General features: G+C 41.1%; 2 protein-coding genes across 3 annotated transcripts in view; one reads left to right on the top strand and one right to left on the bottom strand.

The window, feature by feature from the left end:
- TIMP3 (TIMP metallopeptidase inhibitor 3) overlaps positions 1–24865 on the top strand; it is a 37054-nt gene extending 12189 nt beyond the window's left edge. Inside the window, exons 2-5 of the mRNA XM_033058016.2 lie at positions 13041–13123; positions 18969–19080; positions 19770–19891; positions 20526–24865. Of these exons, the coding sequence (XP_032913907.1) occupies positions 13041–13123; positions 18969–19080; positions 19770–19891; positions 20526–20723 (515 nt within the window). The 3' untranslated portion in view covers positions 20724–24865. The remainder of the gene's footprint in view (positions 1–13040; positions 13124–18968; positions 19081–19769; positions 19892–20525) is intronic.
- SYN3 (synapsin III) overlaps positions 1–25782 on the bottom strand; it is a 188636-nt gene that overhangs the window by 101817 nt on the left and 61037 nt on the right. The gene's annotated exons all lie outside the window — the stretch shown is intronic.

The raw sequence follows: 25782 nt of genomic DNA, 5'->3' as shown, positions 1-25782 counted from the left end.
GAAGGAAACTGTGCACCAACAGCATGTTTTTGTTAACTGGGGTTCTGCTTATCCCACAGAGTATTAGAAATGAACGTGAAACTATACATTGGTAAACTGCACCTCTGATTTTTCTCAGGGGAAAAAAGCTCTGTAACTATTCTTAGTTGATATATTACGTGTGAAATGAAGCAGTTCCAAGGGGATGAAAAACTGCTATTCAGAGGGAGTACCTTGATGTTTCTGTCTCCTCCTGAGCTCTACAAGAGTTCAGTGTTCTTGACTCAAGTGTGTCCTTCGGGTAGGGGAATATCAGAGCCCGAGCAAGGCTGCCAAAGCCTTGCTTAGACGTGTGCCTCGTGTGCGTGTGTGTACATCTCGCAGTTCGGTGATGACCCCGGTGACTTCTTGAACTTTTAATGACAATGCAGCTGTCTGTTCATGGTGCTAATTAACCCAAAATCTGATTCCTCCCTCCCCCTCGTTATCCATTGCGTGAATGAGATGTGAAAACAAGAAGACGACTTTTCCCGTGCCCTTAGGGCTGTCTGAGCCTGGCAGCAGTGACCCTGCCTGAGTCGGACTGAAAGAGCTGCTGCGCAATGGCCCATACGCCTTTTTAATGGGTTATTAAGATTCCACCTTCTCCCCCTCCCTCCAGTCCTGTAACAATTTGGAGCGATATGGCACTTAGGGGAAAACAGCTGCAGGAATAACTTTTCTTTTGGAAAGCCAGAGACAGCTGTTCAGTTTGTAAGTCCAGGGATTCCTCTGCTACTTATTTAGGACCTGATACCACTCCAGTTAAAATCAGTAGAAAGTTTCCAACTGGGTTCAGCAGGCAGTTGAAGGAAGCAGCTTCAGGAAGCGGCCTGCAATCAAGCAATACTGCTTCAAAATGTTGGAAACAGTCAGAAAGGAAATAGAGAGTGGGAAGGCATTTGTCACAGAGTTGACTTTCTGACTTGCCTGCACGCTCAAAGTACAAGCACTCAGCAGGTCGATGTTTTACATGAGGAACAGGTTAAATTAGTGTTTGTGGTATCCTAAGTTGCTTTTAAAAAAATAGCTCTTGTAGGTCTATGTTCACTTACAGTCTGCAGTGTTGAGAGACTTTTATTGGCACAGTGAATTAAAGGACTGATCTTTGATGCTGAATGCTGATTTTAGTTTAGATACTCTGAGATTGTAAGGGATAATGGCTTACTTTTTGAAATTATGCAAGTTCTCAGCACCTGTAGCCCTCATAGGTATGAATTTACTTGCAACATCTGAAAAATGAGCAGAAAAATGGAATTACTCTTGCATCTGTTCTTAGAGATTGTTGTCTGATTTATACAGTGAAAGGGAAGGCTAGAAACTTGCTGAGGGGGGTCAGAATTTCTGCTTCGTAGAGAACTTTGAAATGGTGGAAGTTAAGTTCATCTGAAATGTGAGGGGGAATGATAAAATTGGAGTTTTCAGCATGGTATTTTCTGGGAAAAGTGATTCAGATATATCTAAATCTAATGTTTTGAAGGATTAATTCAAAATGTCCAGTTTGAATGAAGGTTTCATTTCATGTCAACATTAATACTTCAAGTATGGTTGAAGAGAATTGCTGATGCAGGTTAAAAATAGCTCATTTTTTTCTGAGAAGAAAAAAGAAAAATCCAATTTTGCTGAAGTTGATACTTTAGAAATTTGTGACTTAAGTAAAGCCATGATCTCTGGCAGGAAAAAACCTGTCCAAAAACATCCCTGATGGTTTAACAGTAACAGCCTTCCCTTCTGGAAGTGATGATTTTGTTCAGGTTACATGCTACCTCTCAAGCTGGGAGAGATTCCAGTTCATTAGTCCTTTTAGGCTTATAGTTAGCTTTTTCTGAATGCAGAGAATTCCCTTTACAACATAAACCTAGATTTCCTTTGCTTGTTCCAGTCCTTGTCAATGGGCTGTTCTTGGCTTTGCTGCATTAATGAACAAACAAGTTTACTTTGTGATTGTGTTGCTGCCAGTGGACTGAGACGAGGTATTTCCCCTTGTATTTCTGTTAGCTCCCTCCTGTCAATGTTTAAGCAAGCTTTCACCTGTGTTCCAGGTGCAAGCTTAACTCCAGCCTTGAAAAGCTGGCTCTTGGGAGTGTGGTTCATTACTTTGCTAAAATAGTCCTGTTACAGCAATGTCTGAGGAGACTGAGACAGGCAGGAAACAGCCAGGCTCGGTGGATACCCTGGAAATGATTACCCTTCTCTGTAAACATTCAGCACTAGAGTATTCAGAGAACTTCTGCCTCCCAAACAGTTAATGGGCCTTAGAGCATTCAAAAATAGCCATCACTGTGCCAGGGCACCTGTGAAATGATTATCCAACCATATCTTGTGACCTTTAGGTTTTTTTCCAAAAGGTACAAGGACACCTAAGAAGTGATATGGGAATGCAAGCTTGCCTTCCTCAAACTGGTAATTTATGGAAATTTTCAGTAAGAATTCTTTCAGAAGCTGTCAAACTTCAGTAGCACAGATGAGTTAGGTGACTGGTACATTCACTTCAGAGTCAATCTCCATCAGATTCATATGGTCAGACTTGAGCATTTCCATTTAAAACTTGCTTATTATCAGCACTGTCTAAGAATAAAACAACATGGGTTAGTCTTCAATTTGTGTAAGTATTTGCTGTGCAAAAAACAAAGAGTCAACAACTGGTTAACCATTCTGTGTTCTCTGTGCTTACAAGTCTGGCTAAGAGTCATAACTCATTACTATGTCATTGGGAGCACCAAGGATGTATATAAGCATCCAAGTAATGATACACTATTTCTGGAAATCCATTTTGATTATGGTCTACTGCGCTGTTCATGGACGTGAAATTCTGATGCAATGTATGTGTGAAGAAAGCTTGGGTAGTAGAAGAATGAGATGCAGTTTCCATGGAACACCTTAGGCTAGTCTGTCAGTAGGACAGTCAGGGAATTTGAGCAAACTGAAGAAGGAAGGTGACTGACCATTGGCAATTTATCTTTTCTGCTGTTAGTGCTCTGTGTCATTGCACAGAGAGAATCCTGTCTTCAGAGCCAGCGTGTGCCGTATTTGTGTTGCTCATGTAAAGAATTGGTGGTTTTGTTTTGGTGGTGGTTTTTTTTGTTTGGTTTTTTTTTGGTTTTTTTTTTTTACCTGATTTCCACAACAAATCAACACTGAGTTCTTCAGGCCTTCTAAGGTCAAAAATGAAGGATGATGCTTTGGAATGCAGTTATGATGGGGCACTACATAGACTTCTGGAAAGTTCTGAACAGGCAGGCAAATTAGTCAAATTGCCTTGGTATTGTCCTAACCTTGACCTGTAGGCTGCTGGGAACTGTGGTATGCACAGGGACTCAGGGAGTTGCCCTACACGCTTTAATGAATAGTAAATCAGGATCTGAGTGCTACACCTAAGGCTTTACGTGGTGCTCAGACTCCAGGGCAAAATTCTTCATGTACCTAAGATCAGCTACATCGTAGTAATTAATGTGATTACATAACAGACATTGATGAAATGGGCAATTAGTAAATTCCTTAAGCATTATGCTATAACTAGAACTGTGTTGTGGATGTGTCCAGTGTATGTGAACAGTCTGCAGATGCTGGCAGCTTTGCAGCAATTGATGATGTCTCAAGAATGGTGGGCAAAGATACTCTTTTCACTGGGGAAATGGTTGGAATGTAGGTTTAATTCCAGGGTCTGGCAGACCAAATACTAGGTCCTGTCAGGCCTAGTGTGAATCAGAGCAGCAGAGCAGTGCTTGTAGGCCTGACCTGGTTAAATACATATACCTCTCTGGTGTGGACAGGTGCTTAGCCTATCTGTTTAGTGTGAGTTTTGTATTGCAGGAAGGAATTTGTAGGCCCACCCAGTACCCTTGAAATCTATACATGTTCCCAAACAGCTCTTCCTCTCTAGCTCCTACGTGCAAAATTGAACATAAACCATGTGATCAGTGGAGTGCAGCCTCCCCACAGAATGCTGGCACTCGTCCCAGATGTGCAAGGTGCTGAAGCAAGGAGAGTCCTCTGAAGTAAGTTGATGAAGCAGGGAGTGTCCAGGCCTGTGGCTTTTGGTAATCCCTCTTTTGAAAGCTTTACATGGGCTGTCAGAGATGCCCTATTTCTAATGCATAGATGAAAACTGCCTTCAGATGTTCTCTTTAGCAGGACTGTCTTTCCTCCTCCTCTTCCTCCTGTTAAACTGTTTGGATCTGGTGCCCAGTGGGTCTGACCACTGGGTTAAGAAAGATTAATAAATTGGCAGATTTGGCTCAAAAAATTTTCTACTGCATCTTTTAAAAGACCATGATGAATTTATGATGCTTCTTAACTCTGGTTATGCCCCAAGGGAAATTAGCACTAAGGAGCAAAGACATGCCATTCTATGTGTCTGGTTTTGCAGAATTCTCATTATTGCTTGAAATGCCAAGTAATGCCTGCCAGGTTCAAGCCCTGGGCATTTACCGGTCAAGTGCCGGATCAGAGCATCTTCCCTCACCTCCTCTTTGATGTATGTGAGCCATCTCCTGGCTGCTTAGTGGATTCAGTGTTCTGAAACCTGCTATCAAGCTGCAACACAACAGCCTATAGAAGAAATGGCCATAGCCTAGTAAAGCAACTTATCTATGATTTGCTGGCTGGGGACTTCCCTTTCTCAGCTGAACTGAAACTTTCTGGGTAATTTATAGTGAATTGATTAAAAAAAAAAAAAAGGCGTGTGTCTACTCTGCTTCTTAAGCCTGAAATCTCATTGTGTACCCATTTTGATGTACACCAGAATGCAATGTCATTTGAGGACTATATTACCCTTGTTTAGTTTCAATAGTACTTTGTTCTTTAAGTAGTGCCCATGACCTCAAGAGAGAAAAAGTCTGCCCTATGTGAATCAGAATAGGATTTCTGTGATTGTAGTAGGTTCTTGAAAATATCACTTGATGCATTTTAATTGCTTTAGCACTAGTTCTTGCACTTTATCATCATGATCTGTGGAAATGGAAGATCAGCCTCACTTATAGCTGTATCACTAAATCACAGGCAAAGGACATGTTTTCGCCTTGCAGAGGCTGCTCCCCTAACTGTACTCTTTAGGCAATTCATCTCTCATCATATGCTCCAATTTGCTTTCCATGTTACTGCTCACTTGATGGGTTGGGAAACGATCAATGCCAGATGCACATTCCTTTCAGGCAGTAAATGCTCCTGCAGCAGTAAGTTATGTGCACCAGCTTCTTGTTTCATTAAAATCGCATATGGTTTCCATTTGCCCCTAATTGGTCTCACATCAGCTCTGCCATATTCTCTGAGTGGAAAGCTTAGACCTGTGGCTCCTTTGAACAATTCCAAAGAACTGTGGGAAACCAGAGCCTTGTCTCAGCCTGGCTTCCCCTGGTCCTCTATGTACTGTGTCAAGAAGTACTTGATCTGCAAGGGAGGGCTGAACTAAATCTTATTCTATTGCACCAATTGTATGTAGACAAAAGGAAACGGAAAAGGTGTTTTGAGCCGAGTATTGCTCTGAGTCATATGCTTGTTATTTTTATCCACTGTTGTAAGCTGGCTTTGGAAGTGCTTTTGTGTGTTGGTTTTGACAACCATCTTTCCAACGCTGCTAACCTTGGCTGAAAGCATTTCTGCCTTTGGCAGATGTCAGAGATACAGAATGAGGCAAAATGCACTCTGCTGAAAACACTCCTTGGAGAGAGATTCGAGATGCCTCTACTGTGCTGTGTACATGAGGCACTCCCTTCTCCTCCCTCCACTTGTATAATTTTTCCTTCCTTTTCTTTGATTCTAGCTTACTGCCTTTTGCCTTTAGCCTGAATTCAGCTTACAGTGACAAGATATAAAATATAGGTGGAAAGTAAAAAAAAGCCTGCCAAAAGGGAGACAGGGAAATGTCTAATTGGCAGGAATAACATTGTTTCCTCCGTTTATTTTTACCAGAGAGTTCTCAATGCTGTAGGCATGCTCGTTAGTCTGCAGTGTCTCTGCTCAGATCTGTAGCAAAGCTAGAACAAACCTAGAATGTTTTGTTGATGCAAACAGTGAGACTAACCCAGCAATGCCCGTAACTCCAGTAACTCAACTCTGTCTGATCTAGCTAATCTCTTATGTCTACCTGGCTTCACTGAGTTTAGGTAATAGCTGGTAACAACAGACAGTGGGTTTTTATTTCTGTTCTTCCTCCAGCTTCTCTGTGTTTTTCATGAGGTATTTCCTGAAGCTAGTTCTTACATGTACTAACATCTACATATGGATCTAAGAGATTCTACTTGGATCTTCTAAATGGATATAAATATATTTTAGATCCATCCATTCTTCCTTCTCCATTCAGTCTTCCCTCTGTTTTTCCAACATTGTGTATGATGGGGAAGCAGGGGAACTATCATAAGGAGTTAAATGCAGGGGTAGTGCTGGGCAGTTGAAGAGTCTTTGACCAAGTTGCATATAGAAACTTGAAAGAAATGTCCAGGAGAGAATTTGCAGGTTTTCATTTAACAGGGATCTCTTGTTTCTCTCTGATTCTAACGTATTTCAAAGGGTGCTTGGACTTCCATAGGATCAGATTCACCATATAGGGAGGGAGAAAAATGCTTGATACTGCTGCCATTACAAAGCTTGTATCCAGTTAATAAGCTGCAAGTAAAATGCCAAGCACTAACCAAGTTCTGCTTGGTTGTTTTATGCAGCCTTGTTTCTTTAATTTATTGTCTTGTTGGAAGGATTAACTTTCTCCCAAGTAAAGCCCTTCTAGAACAGTTTATACTTTCTGAGGGGATGAAAGGTCCGACACAATCAAAGTCTTGTATGAAAAGCTTGTATAACTCCTTATTTTGCTGTGTTAGAAATTGAACAGCACAGCATGTTATGCAAACAGACTCTCAGTGGCAAGGAATCTGCAGGGATGGAAATGTGGTTAATATTTAGCAGGTGTAATTGTGATCAGGTGTTTTACATGGAGCTTAGCCTGGGCAAACCCATTTAATTGCCTTCCACTTTTTTTTGGGGGTGGCCTTCGAACAGACTTGCCATGCCACGCACACGGGAAATTTTTTTGTATCTGTAAATAAAAGGCTGAAAATAAATGTCATAATTCCGGTTAGAACAAAGGAAGGAAAGTTATCTGTCTTGCTTTCCTGTTTTTATTTAGACTTTTATTGTTAGTAACCAACACACTTGCTGATGTAAACACATGTCCTTTACAATGTGATATTTATGTGGCAACTGAGTGGCAGAGGTGAATGGTGTTGAAAAGGTGCTCTTTCTCCTGAGAGCACTTTGAAAATATGAGGAATCGGGATTTGGAGTGCCAATAATGAGAACTAGTTTGTTGGTCAGGGTATGAGAAGAAGGGAACCAGCAGTGGACCTCTTAATTTCGCTACCTTTTTAACTTTTTTTTTTTTTGCTTCCTTGATGTTCTTTGGTGATGCTGTGTACCTGCACATCTGGATTTCACTTCAAAGACAAAGCAGAATCGGTTTGTTTTGCCTTTTTTGGCTTTGGATGAAGGTCATGATGGAATGAGACAAAAGAAAGCTCCTCCATGATATTTTTTTCAGCCTTCTTGTGCTTTGCAAGAAGCTTTCGAATTGAACACTCTGATTTGTAAAAGAATTCTGTTTTCATTATGGAGGAGGAGGGGACTTTCAGTAGGAACAGATCATCAAACCGGCTGGAGGCTTCTGGTTTTTCCCCCTCTTCATAAATCCCCTGCTGTAATCAGTATTTCCCTCTCCACTCTGCTTTCCTGTGGAAGTGGAGGAATGGGTGAAGGGCTGCTATCTCCTTCCCCTCCTAAAGCAGGCACCAGGTACTTGCTGCTCATAGAAGCCTGAAGCCGCCAGGCAATTTAATAGAGCCTCCCAAGAGGCTGCATACAGTTGGGCCATACTTCCAGTTCAAAGGACACAATCCATTTTTAGTTATGGCCCTCTGGTTTTAGGGCAGCCAAAAGTGTTGGTACTAATTGCTAACAGGTCAGCCGGGGGAGTGGGAAAAAGAATGTGAGAGTGACCAAGGGAGACAGCAATTCCATTTTAGCAGCACCATCAGCAGCAATGCTACGAAATCTGTGTGTAAAAGCATCCTGCCTTGACCACTTTATGGGACACCTCCATAAATGACACTAATATTTCAGTAGTGTGCTAGGTATACTCAGGAGTCTAAAATATACCAGCTGCCTTAGCCCTGTGTGATGTGAGCTCTCTAGCATGTACCAGCATGAAAAGGAGTTCTTGTGAGGGGCACACCAAATGAGAGAGCTGCTAATGAAGCTGATAAAAAGGTCTCAGTAAATTGCTCTTGGAAGTGAACCCTTATGTAGTCTTTGGATGAATAAAATGACAGCCATATTCCTTGGCATGCCACGTGTCTGGTGTTAAAGCAATGCTTTTAAGTGTTGGTGTAGTCAGTGGCCTCAGGACAGAAGGAGATTTTCTTCAGCTTCCCAGACACGTTGCTGCTCCCTATATATTTTATTTAGCCACTATTTGGATGTCAGAGAACGACCTGGGAGAATAACTTGTCCCATGTGTCTCCATTAGTAAACAACGAGTCCTACACATCCTTCACTCACTTAAATGCAGTGAGCATGCATTTCAGCCAAAGCTCTCACTTAAAATTACTCATATTGCACACCAATAAAATAAATCCTTGAAACAATAATGAGAAGTGTAGCAGTTGTTACCCTCCTGAGCTGTTCATGGTAATTGATGGCAAGGGAAATGGGTTTGGAGCAAATCCTGGTCTCTGAAGGGTGTGCCTCCATTTAAAATGCTGTTTATGGATGACAACCAGCCCACTTGCATGAAAGCATCTGGTTCTCATGGTGCAGTTGAGCAAGCAGCTGGGATTGGTGGTGTTAGTCTGGGTCTGTGCTGCTACCCTGTCACCAGGGGAAGGTAAGATTTGGGACAGGGTCACCATCTAGTGGCTGGTCCCGATAAAGGACATGGTCTGGTTTGAACCAGGACATTTGATGTTGCTTGTCAGTTGGGAAAAAAAGTTACCTCACATGTAGTAGTTGCTGTGGACCTGGATGGAATTACTTGGTAGCTACAAGACTCTTCACCATGCTGTTTCCTCAGCTTGGCAAGTGCATATCTTAATCTCTCATTCCCTATTTTTCTGCTCCTTGACTCATGAAAAGAATGCCTTCTGCCATCTCAGATGTTAAATCAATGTCTTCTTCTGCTTCATACTTTGTCTTTAGGCCTATTCTTCCTTGAATCCTTGAGAAAATGGCTACAGAGTAAGTGATAAGTTAAAGAGTACTTGAGTTAGATATGTATGCATATGGGCAAATAAAAGATCACTTTCTCTAGTATGCCCATTCTGATTTGTTTGCCTTTATAGGACTTCATCTAGTGACATTTGGGAAAGATGTGGGTGATTTTTGCCTGTATTTATGTGTATTCTTGCACCTGCAGACAGTTTGTACCACACTAGAGATGCCAGGCAAACACAAACCAGCAGCACTATACTAGTCCTGGCAAATCTGAGCCATCTCTGTTTTCCTAACTACCAAGCTAGTTTACATAAAAAAAAACCCAAACAAAAACCACAAAAAAGGCAGGGAAAAGGGATAAGTACACTAATAATTTGTGATACATTCTTAGATGCATTTCTTGAATACTCAAACACAGCAGGTTATTATTTTCATTATTTTTCAGAGCCTGGTTTCCTTCCTTTCATGAGGGATGTTTACTCCCTCAATTTTTTAATCATGTCAAATGTTGAGAAGCAGTACATATGTTTTCTCCTCCTCGTATCATGGCATGGGTGGCATGCTTATCTTACAAAGATTTATATCCTTGTCTAATTTAGCTTTTCATAAATAATTACGAATCACTCATGAGACCTTGCCAACTGCTCCAGTCCCACAAAGTGACCTGACCTGAAACCCCAAAGTACTGAGAAACATTCATCTTGGAGTATTTTCATAGGCAGTGCTTCAAAGGAATTGTGGTTTAAAAATATGCAGCTATTTTGGTGACCACTTGTGTGGGATAAAGTTTCCCATCAGTAATAGCAGGACTGTAATAGAGCTTCAAGGAGAAGGGAGGAGCTCAGGAGAGCAGTCACAGCACCTTTTGCCTCATTCTGCTCAAGAAGTAGGAGTCTGGAGCAGTAAACAGTCAACTGCATCAACTTAACATGGACTGAATTTGTAATAGAAATGCTGCAAATTTCAGATAATTCGATGAGGGTGAAAAGTTCCTCTGGCAAGTATGCGTGGCCTCTGTTCAGTAAGGAGCAATGTTCTTTATTTTCTGGCCAGGTGTGAAGAGTGGCCCACCCATATAACTGAGGAGTGGTGGTTTGAAGGAGCAAAGATAGGGACTGGGAAACATGGCTGCAGCTGTGCACTTGGAGCTCTGCTCTGAGCAAGGTGTACAAGTGGCTCTCGCATGTGGACCCTTAGGGGGTTCAAGCTACACATGCAAGAACAACCTCTGAGCAGTTCTGTCCATCCAGCATTTATCTTCAGTGGCTCAGAGGCATCTTATCCTCAGGGATGGGAATTTAACCTCACAAATTACAAAGGTGATAGACAACTTGGAATATCCTCTGCTACTTGGCTAATAGCTTGATTTTTCCTTTAATATGGGAAAAGATGTGCAGAGTGGGTTCTTCTTCATTTCTAGATCTTCAGTAAAGAAAAGAACTTATCTAGAAACATTACCATTGGAGTGATAAAGGCAGTTTCTCTGAAAAACAGAGGGTTTGACCCTCTTACAAAAGGCTCGAAGTGACAGCCCACACTAAGATTTCTAATGGGTTTTCTAGGTAAATTTGCTAGGATGGTTGTTCTTCTCCAACTTTATTGGGGCAATAATAGGAAAATACAGACCTTCTACTTGTTTGCAAGGGTATTATTAGTAGAAATCAGAATTCTTTTACCTTCTGGTGGAGATAATGCATTTTGAATATTTGTTGAAGCTGTCGATTAGTCCATAAATCAAAGCTTCTCTCTAAAATGACTGTGGCACCCTAACTAGAAGTCAAAGGAATGACAAGCTAGGAGTGAAATACATGAAGAAAATGGTTTTTTAGGTATTTTGTCAGCAAATGAGAATGTGCTTGTGATCTTAAATGCTAACTGTGTTCTGGTTTGGAATCCCTAGCATTTTGTAATACTGTGTTTTAGTATATTTCTTATCATTGTCAATAAGATAAAAGATTTTTTGTTGGTTTTAGATGTGTTGGGCAAATACTAGTTTTTTCAATTTCATTATATCAGCAGATGAAGATAAGGCTTTTGACACTCTCTGCTATAGACCCCAGTGTTAGTGAGCTGTCCTGGAATTCACAAAGCCTTAAGGAATTGTGTTCTTTCTCACTGACCCTTGGACAGTCTGGTTTCTGTAGCTTTGCTGGTGGTTGTGGTGGTTGGGGCAGCAAGTAGAAGAAGCTAGTTCTTTAATGGTATTTGCAGTCCTCAAGCACACGGTTCAATATAGCTACTAATGTTTGAAGATGAGAGTAAATTGAAGTTGGAACAACTTGTTAAATAGAAGAATCAATAAAATTGCTTGTACTGCCATTGGGAAATAGAATTTTTTTAAAAAATTGAAGTTTTACTCTCAATGAATGAAGGTTTTGTTAGTTCTTTGAATCAAAGCCAGGACTGTCTTACCTAGTTTAAAATTTCTTTGACAAGTCTGGCTGAAGCCCAGGATATCAATCAGAGCAGAGTGGATTTGTCTTCATTTCACACCACCCTCATGGAACAAGGTCCAGGAACTGGTGTGGTGTAAAACCAGACCTATCTGTTCTTCTGATTATTCTGAAAGCTGGGACAAGCTTTTTGCATCCTTACTTGGACCTAGGTAGCGAAAAAAACCTTAGTCTTTTCCCCACTCCTTTCAGCGAGCATCTACAGATTTGAAACCTAAATAAGCTAAGATGCAACAAGATGCTTGTTTAATGTCCTTTATGTTCAGTAAAATGTATCTCTGAACTTTGTTGCTGCTGTTAGATAGTGCTGTAACACAAATATCTCACTGTGTTTTCCTGCTTCCACCTCTTTGTCTCCTTTCTATGCCTCCCTGAAATTTTTTTGGTTTTCTGTGGTAGGTTAAAATGGATAATGCCTGCCCTGTCCCTGAGCCTTGCTCCTCTGCTGAGATGAGCAGTAGGTTGCAGAACTCTTTCAAAGAGGATGGATACAACAGTTTTCAAAATTTTCTTCTGAGTGTGTGTGGAATGCCCCAAAAATGGATGAGCAAGAGAACCCTTCATTAAGCACTGACTATTAACTTCCCACTAGATTAAAAAAGGTCCTTATCTATGGGACCTCAGAATCCTTATCTCTGGTGCATCTGTGGTACAGTGGCAGTACCGAGCCACAGGGCACACACTGCCCTTTGGTATCCATGAGGAAATGCAGGGCAGTGTATATAAGATCTGATGGGTCAGCTTTAGTTTGTCTTCCAGGTGACTTCTGGCTGGCCTGGCAGCTTTCACTGGGCACTTGATGGTTGCTGAATAATTTGGTTTTGCACAGTAGCTATTTGTTCAGGGAGCATTTGTTAGTTTTGTGGCACCTCAAAGGTGACAGCTGTAGTGAAATCCCAGATATGGGATATTCCAGTGCTCTGTACTGACTTGTTATGTTTATTGGGAAGCAGAAGCTGCATTGGGCTCACAAAGAATAATTCAAAAGTAGTATCCTATTGAACATCGTCTTGTATGTTGAGAGTAAAGACACTACAAACTTGGCTTGGTGCAAAGATTTTAATCTGTCTTGGTCCCAACTACAGTCTGCTCTGCAGATTTCAGTGAGACTTAATCACAAATAATGCTTGTTCTTATTCTTGACACAGAACTGGATTTCCTCTAAATAAACACCTGCTTTGCCATCCCATTTTACATGTCTTCACTATGTGTGAGATTTATAATAAATTGAGAGGAAGGTTGACCTGGAGTTTTGTTTATTTTACGGGATAATTTATCTAAACAGTTTTGTGGGTTTTTTTAAGGGGAAGGTATAGCATAACTGTTGTGTAAAGTTGTCTATAATTTGCTGTATTTTTGTCTCCCTTCTGACAGTGATCCGAGCTAAAGTGGTGGGGAAGAAGCTCATGAAAGATGGACCCTTTGGAACGATGCGATACACGGTCAAGCAGATGAAGGTATGTTTGCAGACATTTCCCACAAGATAGTAATTATGGTAAGGAATCTAATTAACATGTAACAACAAACACTTTGCAGACTCAACAGCATCTCCACTTTTTGTACTGACCTACAGAATGGAAGGAAACCAACAATTGGTAGAAATTTGCCTGAAGAAGGGAAAGGAGCAGGAGGAGATCATTCCTGTCATACATTGCTGAATTCTTCCATTATTTTACGATTTCTGGTAGTAAAAGATGCCAGATGGTCTTCTCTAGGTAATGAAGACGTGTTTTGTGTTCAGCATACACAGAAATGCCAGCTTTTCCATGCAGCACTTTCATTAAATCCAAAAAGGAAATTATGGTAGGGGGTCTGCCAACCTCGGGAGAGTGCTTGTTTCTCTTCTTTCCTTGCTTTCTTTGACCATCAGTTAAGGTTACGACATTTTTTCCATGTACAAAACAAATGAAAATCATATACTGAAGTCTTTATATAAAACTAAAATGGAGCATTATAGCTTTTAAATATTGTCAGGTTAGAAGAGCTGGGAAGTATTGATTTAGAGCTGGAAAGAGCTAGAACAACACCAGTTGCTTGATTTCTTTAGTTTCTTTCTTCAGAGCTCTAATTCTTTGCTGCACAAACTGCACTCAACCTGCTGCTTTGGACTTGTTTTTTTTTTTTTTCTTAAACTGCCCCCTTGTTATGTAATGCTAAAAATCAGTCCTAGATTGTTTTTCTTGGCAATGCCATTCCAGTCATAAGACTGGTTTATGTCTTTAGGAAAAAAAAAAAGAAAGGGAATGGAAAAGCTTGGCAGAGACTGCAGAAATCTGAAACATATTAGACAAAGTAAAGGTTCAGAAAAAAACAGTCACTTGCCTGCCTTGTAACAGTAACTCTCTTTATAAGGCAGTTTATAGCTAAGCACGAAAGTGGGGAGGAGGAATTGCAAAGCCTGTTTCATAAGCTGTCGCAAAACCATGCACGTAGCCAAATCTGGTCCTGGCATGGCTCTTCCACAAGAGTGGAATGCCTGCACTTTGAATAAGAGTGTGTGAGGTGCTGGGTTTGTTGACTTCCTTAACCTTAAAAATTTCTCTGCAAGACTCCAAAGGAAATATATATTTGTAAAAAAAAAAAAAAAAAAAGCCACTGGTTGTATTGGCAATAAGGAGACAACACTACCACTCTCCAGCTCAGCAAGTGTACCCTGCTTCACAAAACTACTCAGTGTCCACATGCTGCAGTGGATTCATCAACTTCTGTTTCTGATTTCATCCTGGTCTGTCCAGTTCCACTACTTTTCCTCCTTCTCAGTGCCAGAAGTTTGGTGCTTCCTGTCCAACATATGACTATGAACAGTGATCTAGAATAATGGTAGTCCCTGAAATGAACTACTACCCTTTACCACACAGAACACTGCCCCTCTTCTAACTAAGACACCTGAGCCTGTCTTGGCTGTTTTCATTGGGTTCTTCTGCAGCACAGGGCCTTTCTGCAGGAGCATTTCCACAGTCTTTTGTTAGGACGTTATGTGTCCAACAAAAGCAAGAGGGATTTTAAAGAGGAAATCATGTATTGGTCAAACTGCCCTTACGTCTGCTGTTTAGATGGTGGGCTGGTGGGATGTTGCACTGGACATTTAACTGTGACCTTTGGCAGGAAGGAACCTGAAGCAAAGTGCTCAGTAGTAGGACTGGAATGTCCAGAGGACAGAGTTCTTCATAAACAAACAAACAAACCAAGTGTCTTCTTTGGAAACCTTGCTGTCTTTCTGCTGAGCTTAGAGACTTCAGTATATAGGAGGGATTTAGATTCATGCAGTGGGGGAGTTCAGAGTGACACAGCAAATTTCTCCCTTGTTTGCTCCAATAAAAGCTGACTGTCCTCCTGCTGAAAAGAGAACTAAGGAGGCCTATGGCTCTGCACAGCTGCATGGGAACAACTCTGAAGATAAAACTAAAATATCAGATTGCATAGACCATTCTGCCCCTGCAGATGAGAAATAAACAAGCCATTTTAGTCTATCAGTGTGTGCTGAATTGCCTGTGGAAAGCATTGAAAGCCTTAAAGGGCAACAAACCATCTCTGTAGTTCTTTCATGGGCTCCTTGGAGTTTGCTGGGTTAGATTCTTGATCTCACTAACATTCCTGAACTCGTTGCTGCATTTCACAACTAAACCAACTTGAATCCTGGACTGGAGCACAAGGTCAACCCACAGAGACAGAACAGTGCTAAGCTTTCTAGAGTTCAGGTTTGTTGCCTGAAGAGGCCTTGTGCTTTTCCAAGCAACCTCTGCCTCTCTCCATTGCTTTCTCAAATAATATAAGAATACTTTGAGATCACATGTCATAAATCTGCACAGGACTGATCTAACCCCTATGTGTTCTGTGATCTTGCAAGTGCATTCTGAGAATGGCCCAAGCCTATTTCAGGAAACTGCAAAGGAAACAAGGAGACAAGATATTTCTCCTCCATGAGCACAAACAGTCCTGGTTGACCATGGCAGCACCCTGCACAGGCTGCCAGAAGCAATGAGACTTTCCTTGCTTTGTTGCTTATCTGTAAAATGAGTCTATGGGGGGGAAATGTGATAGTCCCAAGAGGAAAGAGGTGGGGTAGGATTAATTTAGTTTAATTTTAGACAGACTAAAATGAGGTGTTGAGTCTTTCCAGCTCTCTTGATTGTCAATGGGTAGAGAGAGGAACCACCAAAGTGTAATTGAGTCCACAAGTTGTAGGCAGCTATTTTAGGATGGGCTGAGTTGTTCTGGAGGTGTCTGTTCTTGGCATTTGACTAGAGTGGATGCCTAATTCCTGTGAATTTCCTGTATTTTAGGTAACTGAAGATTAGGCAAGGTGTGACTCCCAGCTCTTGGTATCTCGTGCAACCTCACATGGGAGGGGTGGAGGAAGGAATATCATGAACAGTTTTACAGGGTGAAGTCGTTTAAGCAGCAGGAACTACCACAGGATTTGCCTGTGCATTTCTGAGGCAGTATGGGGGCTGCTAAGGGGAATGCTGACACAGATGGAAATAGAGCAGCACTAGCAGACATCACCATTCATGCTTGCTAATACTTTATTCCCTGTTATTATGCTTCCAAAAATACACAAAAAATTGTGGGGACAGGAGAACTCTGAGGGTAGCGGTTAGGAGAGAGGAGAGGCTAGCTTTATGGGTGGGTTTCCTCTGACTGGTCTAACAGCACTTGCAAGACTTTGTACATCCAAAAATAATGCTCAAGATATTGTTTTATTTGTTTTAACAGTGGGCATCTGTAGAAGATTCCCCCTTGCCAAACTTTGTCTTTCCTTTCCTGAGAGCTAAGGTCCTCCCGCTGAATTTTGTTCAGTCATCAGAGGGTGTGGGAGGCTCTGTCTGCCCCAGCATGGGCTCAGTCAGCATGGCAGTGGCTGCCACCGATGTGAGTGACTGAGGGCTGAGTGGAAGTACTTTTTGGGAGGCTGAGCATGCTTTCTTTACCAGCCCTGACAGTGGTTGCCCTGATGGTAATGTGAACAGGAAGTTGGGTCCAGGAGCTGAAAAACAAGCCTCATTTCAGAATCACTGGTTAATTCCTAGACAGTCACATTGGGCTTGATGGTTCAGAAGATGTGAAAAGTGATGACTAACAGTCTTGTGGGAAGGACTTGAGCAGGTTCCCTGGGGAATGATTAGTGTAGCTCACAGCCCTGTGGGCAAGAGGAAAAAAGGGCTCCAAGTGTGCCTGCCCATGTGCAGGCCTTATACTTAATTAGCCCAACATGACTGGGAGCTCAGCACTGTGACAGATCCCTTGCACTGCCTGCACAGTGTGCAGCTCTCTGCAGTGTTGATAATGCACTGCCTGGAGGGACTGGGCAGCCCCAACTGTTATCTTAGCTAGTTTTATCTGCTTAGATACTGTTATCTGAGCTTCTTGGTGTGACACCCACTAGAAAGGGGTCTGGACACGTGACCTTTATTCTGTGTGCCTTTCCTCACCCTTGGGAAACAAGAAACAAAAGTGTACTGAGGGGTAAATAACTCATCCAAGGACAGACAGGATGCTTGTGCCAGAAGATCTCCAGCTATGTTGACTAGATTGGAAAATCTGAGTAGGTCATCCAACACCAAGAAAACTGAAGGGATAAAGCAGAGATTAGGTAAAGTTCACTTCTTCCATATCCATTGAAAGACTTTGGCTAGTTATGGATACAATGTCATATTTCAAACATGATGTATGAGGTTTGTTTATACAGTAGGATTAATTTTAAAAAATACTTTTCTTGCATTTTAGTTGGGTATGGAAGAAAGGCTGGGAAATGCAAACTCTTTAGCTGTCTTCTACGGTACCTAGCAGTGCTGTTACTGAGTTGTGACACTGTTACAAGATCATGCTGATTAGGGGAATCTATCTAAGGAAAAAAACCCTCACATTCCGTAGATGCTCCAAAGATCATTTAGCCTCTCAGCATAGCAGAATTAGTAGTAATTTTTTAATGGTTTTATATCAAGTATTTAGGTCTAGCATAAAGTCTGTTAAATTAACAGATGTTCTTTCAGAAAGAAAAAGGTTTGTTGTTTTTAAAGGAGGTGAGGGTATGGTGAACTACCCTGGGGTAATACGGAACTTCAGGGATTGGGATGCAGCCTGGAGAAGAATACTACAGCTTTGGTGTCACAGCAGCAAGGATCTATAGCTCTGGAATTATTTGGGATTTTTTGGTCCTCTTTTGCCTAAATAATTAATATTTACTACTAAACTGAATGTGAATGAACTGTTTATCAGTAAAGATGAGAGAGAAAAGGATAGGCTGGGGAATCCCAGGAAACAGATTCCCTCTGGCTTGTATTGTTTCTTATTTAACTTCTAAATATTGGCCATTTGTGGCTGAGTGACTGAATGCTTTGAAAAGACAAATTTTAAAGATGAAATTCTCAGGAAAAGAATCCTGTGTTTCAAAAATAAGCTATGTTTAATGGGTCCAATGTACACATGTAGTAGTTCTTTCATTGCTGTGCAAAGACTTCATTATGCTGCTAACAGGTGGGTATGAGTTTCTCTAAATTACAGCAGTAAAGCCAGGTCAGATGGGGACATGTGCTAATTTCTGACTGAATCCAACTGCCAGTGTATCTGTGGGCTCATGTTTCGATTAAACTGTGCTGGAAGAAAGATTATGAAGAAGGAGGAGGAGTGCAGAGGAATTATGTATACATGATATTTTCTTTATGGCGCCCATCAGTACCAGACTAATTTTAGAAGATGGTGTAGAATTCAATGTCTGCATTCATTGAGTTAGAGAAACATTAAGTCCTTGCTGAGGTCAGCAGAAGTTGTGTGTGCTACGCGTTTGAGAAGGAGGTGTCTGGCTTGATGACTTAGATCAAGCGCCAAAGGTTTGAAACTCTTACAGCAGCAACACTGGAAAATAGGGTAATTGTTTAAAAGAAAAACCCCTTAGTTTGGAAGAAATTGTTTAAATCTCATAGAAGAGAAAGATTCCAAGCTTGAACTAATTTTATTTCTCCCTAATTATGACCTTTATAAGGGGAAAAAAAATTTCAGGATGTTGGCAGAGCCTGCAGCATTGGTGCTTTGTTCACTCAGTGCCACTGGAACTAATATGAATGGAAAAAACTGGTCCCTGTGCTGAATTGCAGTGGCTTATTAGCAGGTGGCTTTTCTGCTTTACCAGCAGATCCAGTGGGCAGACTTCCCTGAGTTAAGCCAGTGTCATTATTCCTTCACTTGTGTAAAAACCAGAAAATTTCTTGCTTAACACCAAAAACTAGGAATGTAGATTGTAAAGAACTTTAAGTGAAATTTGTCCTCTTAAGATGACTTAAAGTATTTGTATTCTTTCTCTAGATGTACAGGGGCTTCCAGATAATGCCACATGTTCAGTACATCTACACAGAAGCCTCTGAGAGTCTTTGTGGAGTCAAGCTGGAGGTCAACAAGTACCAATATCTGATTACAGGTAAAGGACCTTGTACTTCTTCCTAAGCAAAAACTCTTCTGTTTTCTACATACACCTGCTGTCTATACCTGTCTACGGTATAGACATCTCTGTACACAATTTCTTAAGTGTTAAGATGACCAACAGTATTCTGGTGTTCAGTACTGTACTCTGAGAGTCACTATCTAGATGTCCCTCTCTTTCCTAAAGTGTATCTTATACCCAGGCATGCTGTGACAAGTATGTTGTATGACAGTTCATGGCCTCAATGTATACCTGAGCTGGCATGTCTGTATCAGGGAACTGGGTGTTACTAGGCTGTGTCAGAAATGGAAGGTCGTTTTTGGAATGAGCTGGAGAAATGCAGGCTGCTGAGATGGGGGGATGCAGGGGGATGGACATGTTACAGTTGCCAAGTCTTTTTTTCTGGGGAACGTGTCAGTTCACTTGCTCTGCTGTTCAGAGGAGCTGGACAGCTGCTCCTTACTACCTGCATGGTTTTAGTGGTGCTCTCAGCCAGCACAACACTCCTGACTTTCAGAAGTGCTGTTATCTTGCTGGCCAGAGATTCCTGAACCAGTTAATAAAAACAAAGCATTTGCTGAGCAATGGCTGAAGCCAAACACATTGAGAGCATTAGTGATGTCAGGAAACGAGAGAAGTGCTTGAGCTGAGAAGTGCTAACTTGTGACCATGTGTCTCTTTTCAAGGCCGAGTTTATGAGGGGAAGGTTTACACTGGCCTGTGCAACTGGTATGAGAAATGGGACCGGCTGACTCTGTCCCAGCGCAAAGGACTGAACCACCGCTATCACCTGGGCTGTGGCTGCAAGGTATGTGTGTCTCTAAGATGACATTCAGACATTCAAACCCAAGAGCTCTGGTTCTCCTGGCTGGAAATAATCAATGATGCCGGAGAACAGCCAGGAAGAGAAAAGAAGGACAACAATTTTTACAGAGAAGTAGTAAAGTTCATTTTTAGTATTGAGACCAGAGAAGAGATAATCAAATAAAAATGCAGAGTCTATGCCTTTAATATCCTGTCAGAGTTAATTGGGGTTGGGGAAGACTTCCAGAATCTGTGCAGAATCATTTGCAGGTGAATGAAATCAGGCACCAAATGCTTGGCAAGATATGTCCACCTTTTTTCCTGTGTAAACATTTTGAGTACTTGAAACCCCACAGTCTGGCACTGGAACTAAGACTTTTGCACATGGCGTCAGGCCTGCAAAAACATAGACATAAGCTCAACTTTTCTGCACCTGAAAAGCCCTTTTGACTATGGAATTAGCTGTGTGTGTGAAGCTAAGCACATGCTTACGTGCTTACAGAACTGAGGCTGAATTCTGGATTAGTAAGCAAGGTTTGAGGCAATGGAATTTTAAATCACTTTACTCTGTTAAAAAGACATTTTATATAATGTTGTTTTTACATGTAGTCTTACCTGATTTCTCTTTCCAATTGCAGATTAGGCCCTGCTACTATTTGCCCTGCTTTGCCACCTCCAAGAATGAGTGCATTTGGACAGACATGCTCTCCAACTTTGGCCACTCAGGATATCAAGCAAAGCACTATGCCTGCATCCAGAGGGTGGAAGGCTACTGCAGCTGGTATAGAGGATGGGCACCTCCAGACAAAACGATAATCAATGCCACAGATCCCTAAGCAGCTGACCCTTTCCTTATCTCCCCTCTCCCTTACTTGTGGCTGATCTTCCTTTGGACACTAACTCTTACCAGATCGTGATGATGACAATGAAATTAGTGCCTATTTTCATGCAAATTCTAGCACTTCGAACACTTAAAAAAGAAAAGGAAAAAAAAAAGGAAAGGAAAAAGTCTGTGCTACCTTACTGAATTTGTAATTATCTTTTTCATTTTTTGATACCACTCACTTTGATCAGACAACATTTGGGAGCTTACTTTTGCACACCAGAGGGAAAAATGGGAGGGAAAAAAAAGGAAAAAAAAAAAAAAAAAGATGGAGCTCTTGCTCTCTTACATGTATCATTAGCTGTAGCAATATAATCTCTATTTTTTTAGGAAAACAAAAATCTAAAAACTATGCCAATTAGGCACTGTATTCTCTGCGCTGGCTTCCCATCACCCCTCCTCAGGCACTAAGTGCTGAAATAGATAGAAAAATCCATTTTATGGGAAACAGATTTCATTTATCAGATTAATCAGGCAAATGAAGCAAAATGAAAAGAAACCCAGCCTAAACTCTGGACAAAGTGACATCTAAAAGAAGTCCTCCTGTCTAGGAGAGATTGACAATGTGATTGACTCCAGCAGTGAGAGACTACCTGGTGTGTCTGACCACATCATCTGGTAAAAGCATTGTTGACTGACTGTCCTTGCTAATTCAGTCACAGTGTGAATGCAACAGCACGTTTAAAGTTCTGGCTTCCCCCAGAACAGAAGAGAGTATTTTGTATTCTTGTTGTTGTTTCAAAAACAAAAGCCCCATCCCCTATTTACAGGGAGGTAAATGCAGCTACAGCAGAGCATATGAAGGGTTGTCCCATCCTGTTTTGAGCAGCATTGGCCCCTGAAATTTTTGCAGCTTAGCTTCAACAGCAAAACCAGCTTGTGAACACCTTAAACAAAACAGATGCAAAAATAACAACTGTAAATCAATCATGTGCAAGAGGGAAAGGGGAGACTTGCTAGAACTCTTAGTATTTAAAAAAAAAAAAAGTGTTGCCAAAATAGTGTTTTGCTGAACTAAGATGTATATACACATAATGACATAAGCTATTTTTGACAGGACGTGGAATTTTTTTGGTGTTATAAACAAAAGAATAGTTTGATTGTGTTTTAAAGACAGAAATATTGACATTCCGAGTTGGTGAGTTGCTTTTATGGTATTGAAGCTCCAGTGTATCTGCAGTAGTAGCTACAGTCATTGTTTCCTCTGTAACTCCTTGCACCATGGTTCCTCCCCTGCAGCTAAAATAGCTGCATTTGTTTATATGGTGAAAGGAAGTGTGTGTGTGGGCTAGGCAAGGAAAAGTGGTCTCCTAATAAGTGTTGTCTGGGATCATAAAATTTTCAGCTGCCTGGAGGATTCCTTCTGTGTCAAGTGCTGTGTTTCCCTCTAGGCACTGTTAAGCATAGCCCTGTGCATGTGCTCATACCATATCCTGCAGTCATGTGGGAGGAGAAGCCTTACTGTCCTGTGCTTTGCTGTTGACTGGAGAAGTTTTGTTTTTTCATTCTATTTTGGTTTTTTATTATTAAGAAAACTATAATATAATTTTTCTTATCAAATAAAAGTATTTTAAGTTTTAATGATGGTGAAGAAGGGGTGCTGACAAAATGGGTGACTAAGTTTTGGATGGGGAGGGCTTGGGCAGGGAGAAGATTGTACTTAACTTCATTTTTGTATTATTATGATTATTTATCTTAAGTTTCCATATATCTTCCGTTCATTCCACTTAGAAAGCAGAGCTGCCACCATCAGGAAAGAGTTGATGCAATGATTCCAGCTTGGGGCAATATAGCATTTTACTGTCAGTGACCTCAATTACAGGAGAGTTGTTTAGAACCTCTGCCAAATGGAAAAGAAAGGGTTTCTGAGATGGGCCCTGATGTGTTTTTATGTTCCTTGCGTGCTACCAGAGCTCTGCCAGATGTACACCCTCTGAAATGCCCCATTTGCTGGATGACTTGTTGCAGCAAAAAGCTTCATTTTTAGCATGAACTTTAAAGGGCGTTTTCACAGAGTTGCCATAAGAGGTGCCTAGGTCTGCTGCATTTTTTTTTTCCAAAAACTCTGAGTGGCAATGCAGCACAAAACATTGAAAGTGTATTGGCTTTTCCTGTGATTTGAACTTGGAACGCTTCTCAGAAGTCCTCTTCCCTGTGACAACTCCTAAATTATGGGTTGGAGATGAGAGGGAGAGTAGGGTGCTTCATGACACCCATCACAGGATCAGGTGGTGGTTCAGAAAGTTGTTCCTTTTGGCAAAATATGGGTTTGGACTTTGGGCCCAGTGGAACAATCTCTGTTTCATTTGTGCATGGTTGACAATATGTGTGAGGGTCACTGAGGGCAGAATGGAGCCACCCTCAGTGTTTGCATTGTTTGGAGTCAGCATTGCAGGATGTGGCCCTCCTGAAGCTCAAGGTGACTTGTCAAAACTGGCTTCTCTGTGAGCTGCAGCCACTTCTCACAGCTTTGGAAGGCTAAACAAAAATGCCCCTTGATGCAGTGAAGTGTTGATTTGAATTTTCATTAAACTGCAGCTCTGCATATTTTACCTGTCACTGATTCATTTAGCTAGCTGAGACATCACAGTATTGCACTCAAATTATTGTGAAAATATTTGCGTTCTAATACTATCAGGACTTGTGTCCCTACGTAGGATATAATGTAGCTATGTGCTTTGTAAACAACAAAACAGCATATGCATTACCAGAAAGTGAAACATATTCCCACTTTGGGAAAAGTGGTAAAAGATGGTAAAATATTTCTGAGATGCAAACAGCTAGACTGGCAGGGGCAGAGATTTGGTGGCAAATCTTTGCCCTTGCCATGTAAAGAAACAATTGTTAAGGCTTTTCAAAACGTGGAGCCGAAAGGAGGGGGAACAATTCAGTGAAAATACATTTCTTTTGGGAAGCTTTTTTATGTTGTTTCTGTGGATTCTATCAGGGACATGCGTTAAGGACCTGCCTGAAGGCACTCCTGAAGTGGAAGCCATTACATGGATTGAACAGGCTCTAAATCAGACTCAAAGACTTCTTCCTTTCTGTTAGCTCTACTTTCTTCTGCCTTGCTAAGTCACTTCTGCCTGCCAATGGACAGGTCCAGTATTACACACACACTCCCTGCCCCCATACTTTAGACACGTCAATATTATTAAAAATACTTTTTAAAGTGCACAGTGGATTTCTAGACTGAAGCTGTTCAGTTTCTTATTTATGCATATTTTTTCCTTACTTGCTGAAGAGTGTTTTCCCCTTTAAAGTGTCAAAAGTATATATTGAAGATTTGGAAAAGGTTAGATTCTATTTGCCTTTTCCAAAATGGAGGAGGTAGAAAGTAGGAGGAGATTGTTCATGGAGTCCCTTAAAGTCCTCTTGTGGGAGGTTTCTGCCTACCCTGTATGGGGGAAAAAAGCGCAGCATTTTAAAGTCTAAATTTCCTATATTTTGAAGAGTTATGTGGCCCTTTAGGTAGGACTATTCTAAACCCTAAATCTATCATTGTATCCCATTCATACTTGTCAGAGTGAAATGCTACCTCACAGTGATGGGAAACATACTGTTGTGTTTTTAACAGTAAAGACTGTTGGAAATAAAGGCCTCCATGAGAACAAGATTCCATCCTTGCAACTGTCTCTGAAAATACTACTCACTTATAAAGTACTTAATAGCTTAGAAGGACAGAACAGAATTTAGGAAACTGCAAAAAGTTTTTTGTCTTTTTAGAATAAGTGACTTTTGGGGCTACCAGTCTTGAGGAAAAAAACCATAAAAATCCACTAAACATTTGCTGCTGTTTTGCTTTTACTGGCTTCTCCTTCTCTCTGCCACTATCCTTCCTTCATAGAGCCACTCTGCTGTTCCTGATAGTCATGGAAACTTGGGGAGAGAACCAAACCCATGTGAAAAATCTTGTCCAGAAGGAATGTATTTGTTGCTAAATTTTCTAGCACTGTTTACAGTTTTCCTCCATGTTATTTATAAATTTTATATTCAGTGAATGTATATTGTCTTTTAAGGTAATGTTGCATAATGTTCACTTTTTATAGTGTCCTTTTATTCTAAACAGTAAAGTGGTTTTATTTCTATCACAGACATTCTGTCTCTGCTTCACTTATATTAGTTTCTGTCAACTTCAAATGTACACAAATGGATTTGCAACTGGATCTATTAATTTCCTTCTCCTTCCTGATACCCTTTTATTGGTCCCAAAACAGATATTCCACCTCTGGCAATTCTTGTGCTTGGCAAAGATCCCTTCAGGATTCCCCCACTCTTTTTAAGAGCTTGTTCTCTCTAATAATTGTTACTGTGGTCATAAGTCCAGGAGAGGCGAAAAATCCGTTTTGAAGTTAATGGCTCCCAGTTGTTAATTGGCCATGGGAGGTCAGTACAGAGCAAGGCAGTCATTAGGGCTGGCTGTAGGTCCTTGGAAGAACACTTGCCAGATTGCTCTTACTTCCAGAAAACTCATCATTATGGGGAGGTCTGAAAGTGCATGCCCATGGCAGTAAGAAGAAAGAGCATCTTTTCTGCTGTGAAATGTCAGAATCTTGTGTCCTCTCTTTTGGCTTACTGTTGAAGACTGATTAAAAGTGCCCTGTTCTCATGAGGAAGAAGCTTCAGTAAAAGCATTTTCAGATAAGTTGAAATGCTCACAAAAATGGACCTACTGTTAGAAATTTCCTATATCCCACTTTTTACTCTTGGAAAATCTAGTTTCTGCAGAGATGAAAAAATGAAAGAGATCTTTGAATCTGTTATCTGTTTATCCAAAAGTTTAGAAAGTAGACTCTGGAAAATTTTGGATATAGAAGGATGAGGGTCTCCTATGTGAGAACTTAAGTGCTTAAAGTGTGTCACATTGCAGAGAGGTAAAACCACAGTGCTCATTATAAACACTTCTGGGGGTCACCTATCAAAGAACGACGGTGAGTTTTATGAGTGCTCACTGGTACAGCTTGGAAATGCCTGCAGGAGAGGCAAGAGAAAGGGTGGTAAAATGGCATCAA

The sequence above is a fragment of the Catharus ustulatus genome, chromosome 4, assembly GCF_009819885.2.
Source record: "Catharus ustulatus isolate bCatUst1 chromosome 4, bCatUst1.pri.v2, whole genome shotgun sequence".
Classification (NCBI taxonomy): Eukaryota; Metazoa; Chordata; class Aves; order Passeriformes; family Turdidae; genus Catharus; species Catharus ustulatus.
The sequence above is the reverse complement of the archived record's forward strand: the minus strand, read 5'-3'. Positions and strand labels throughout refer to the sequence as shown.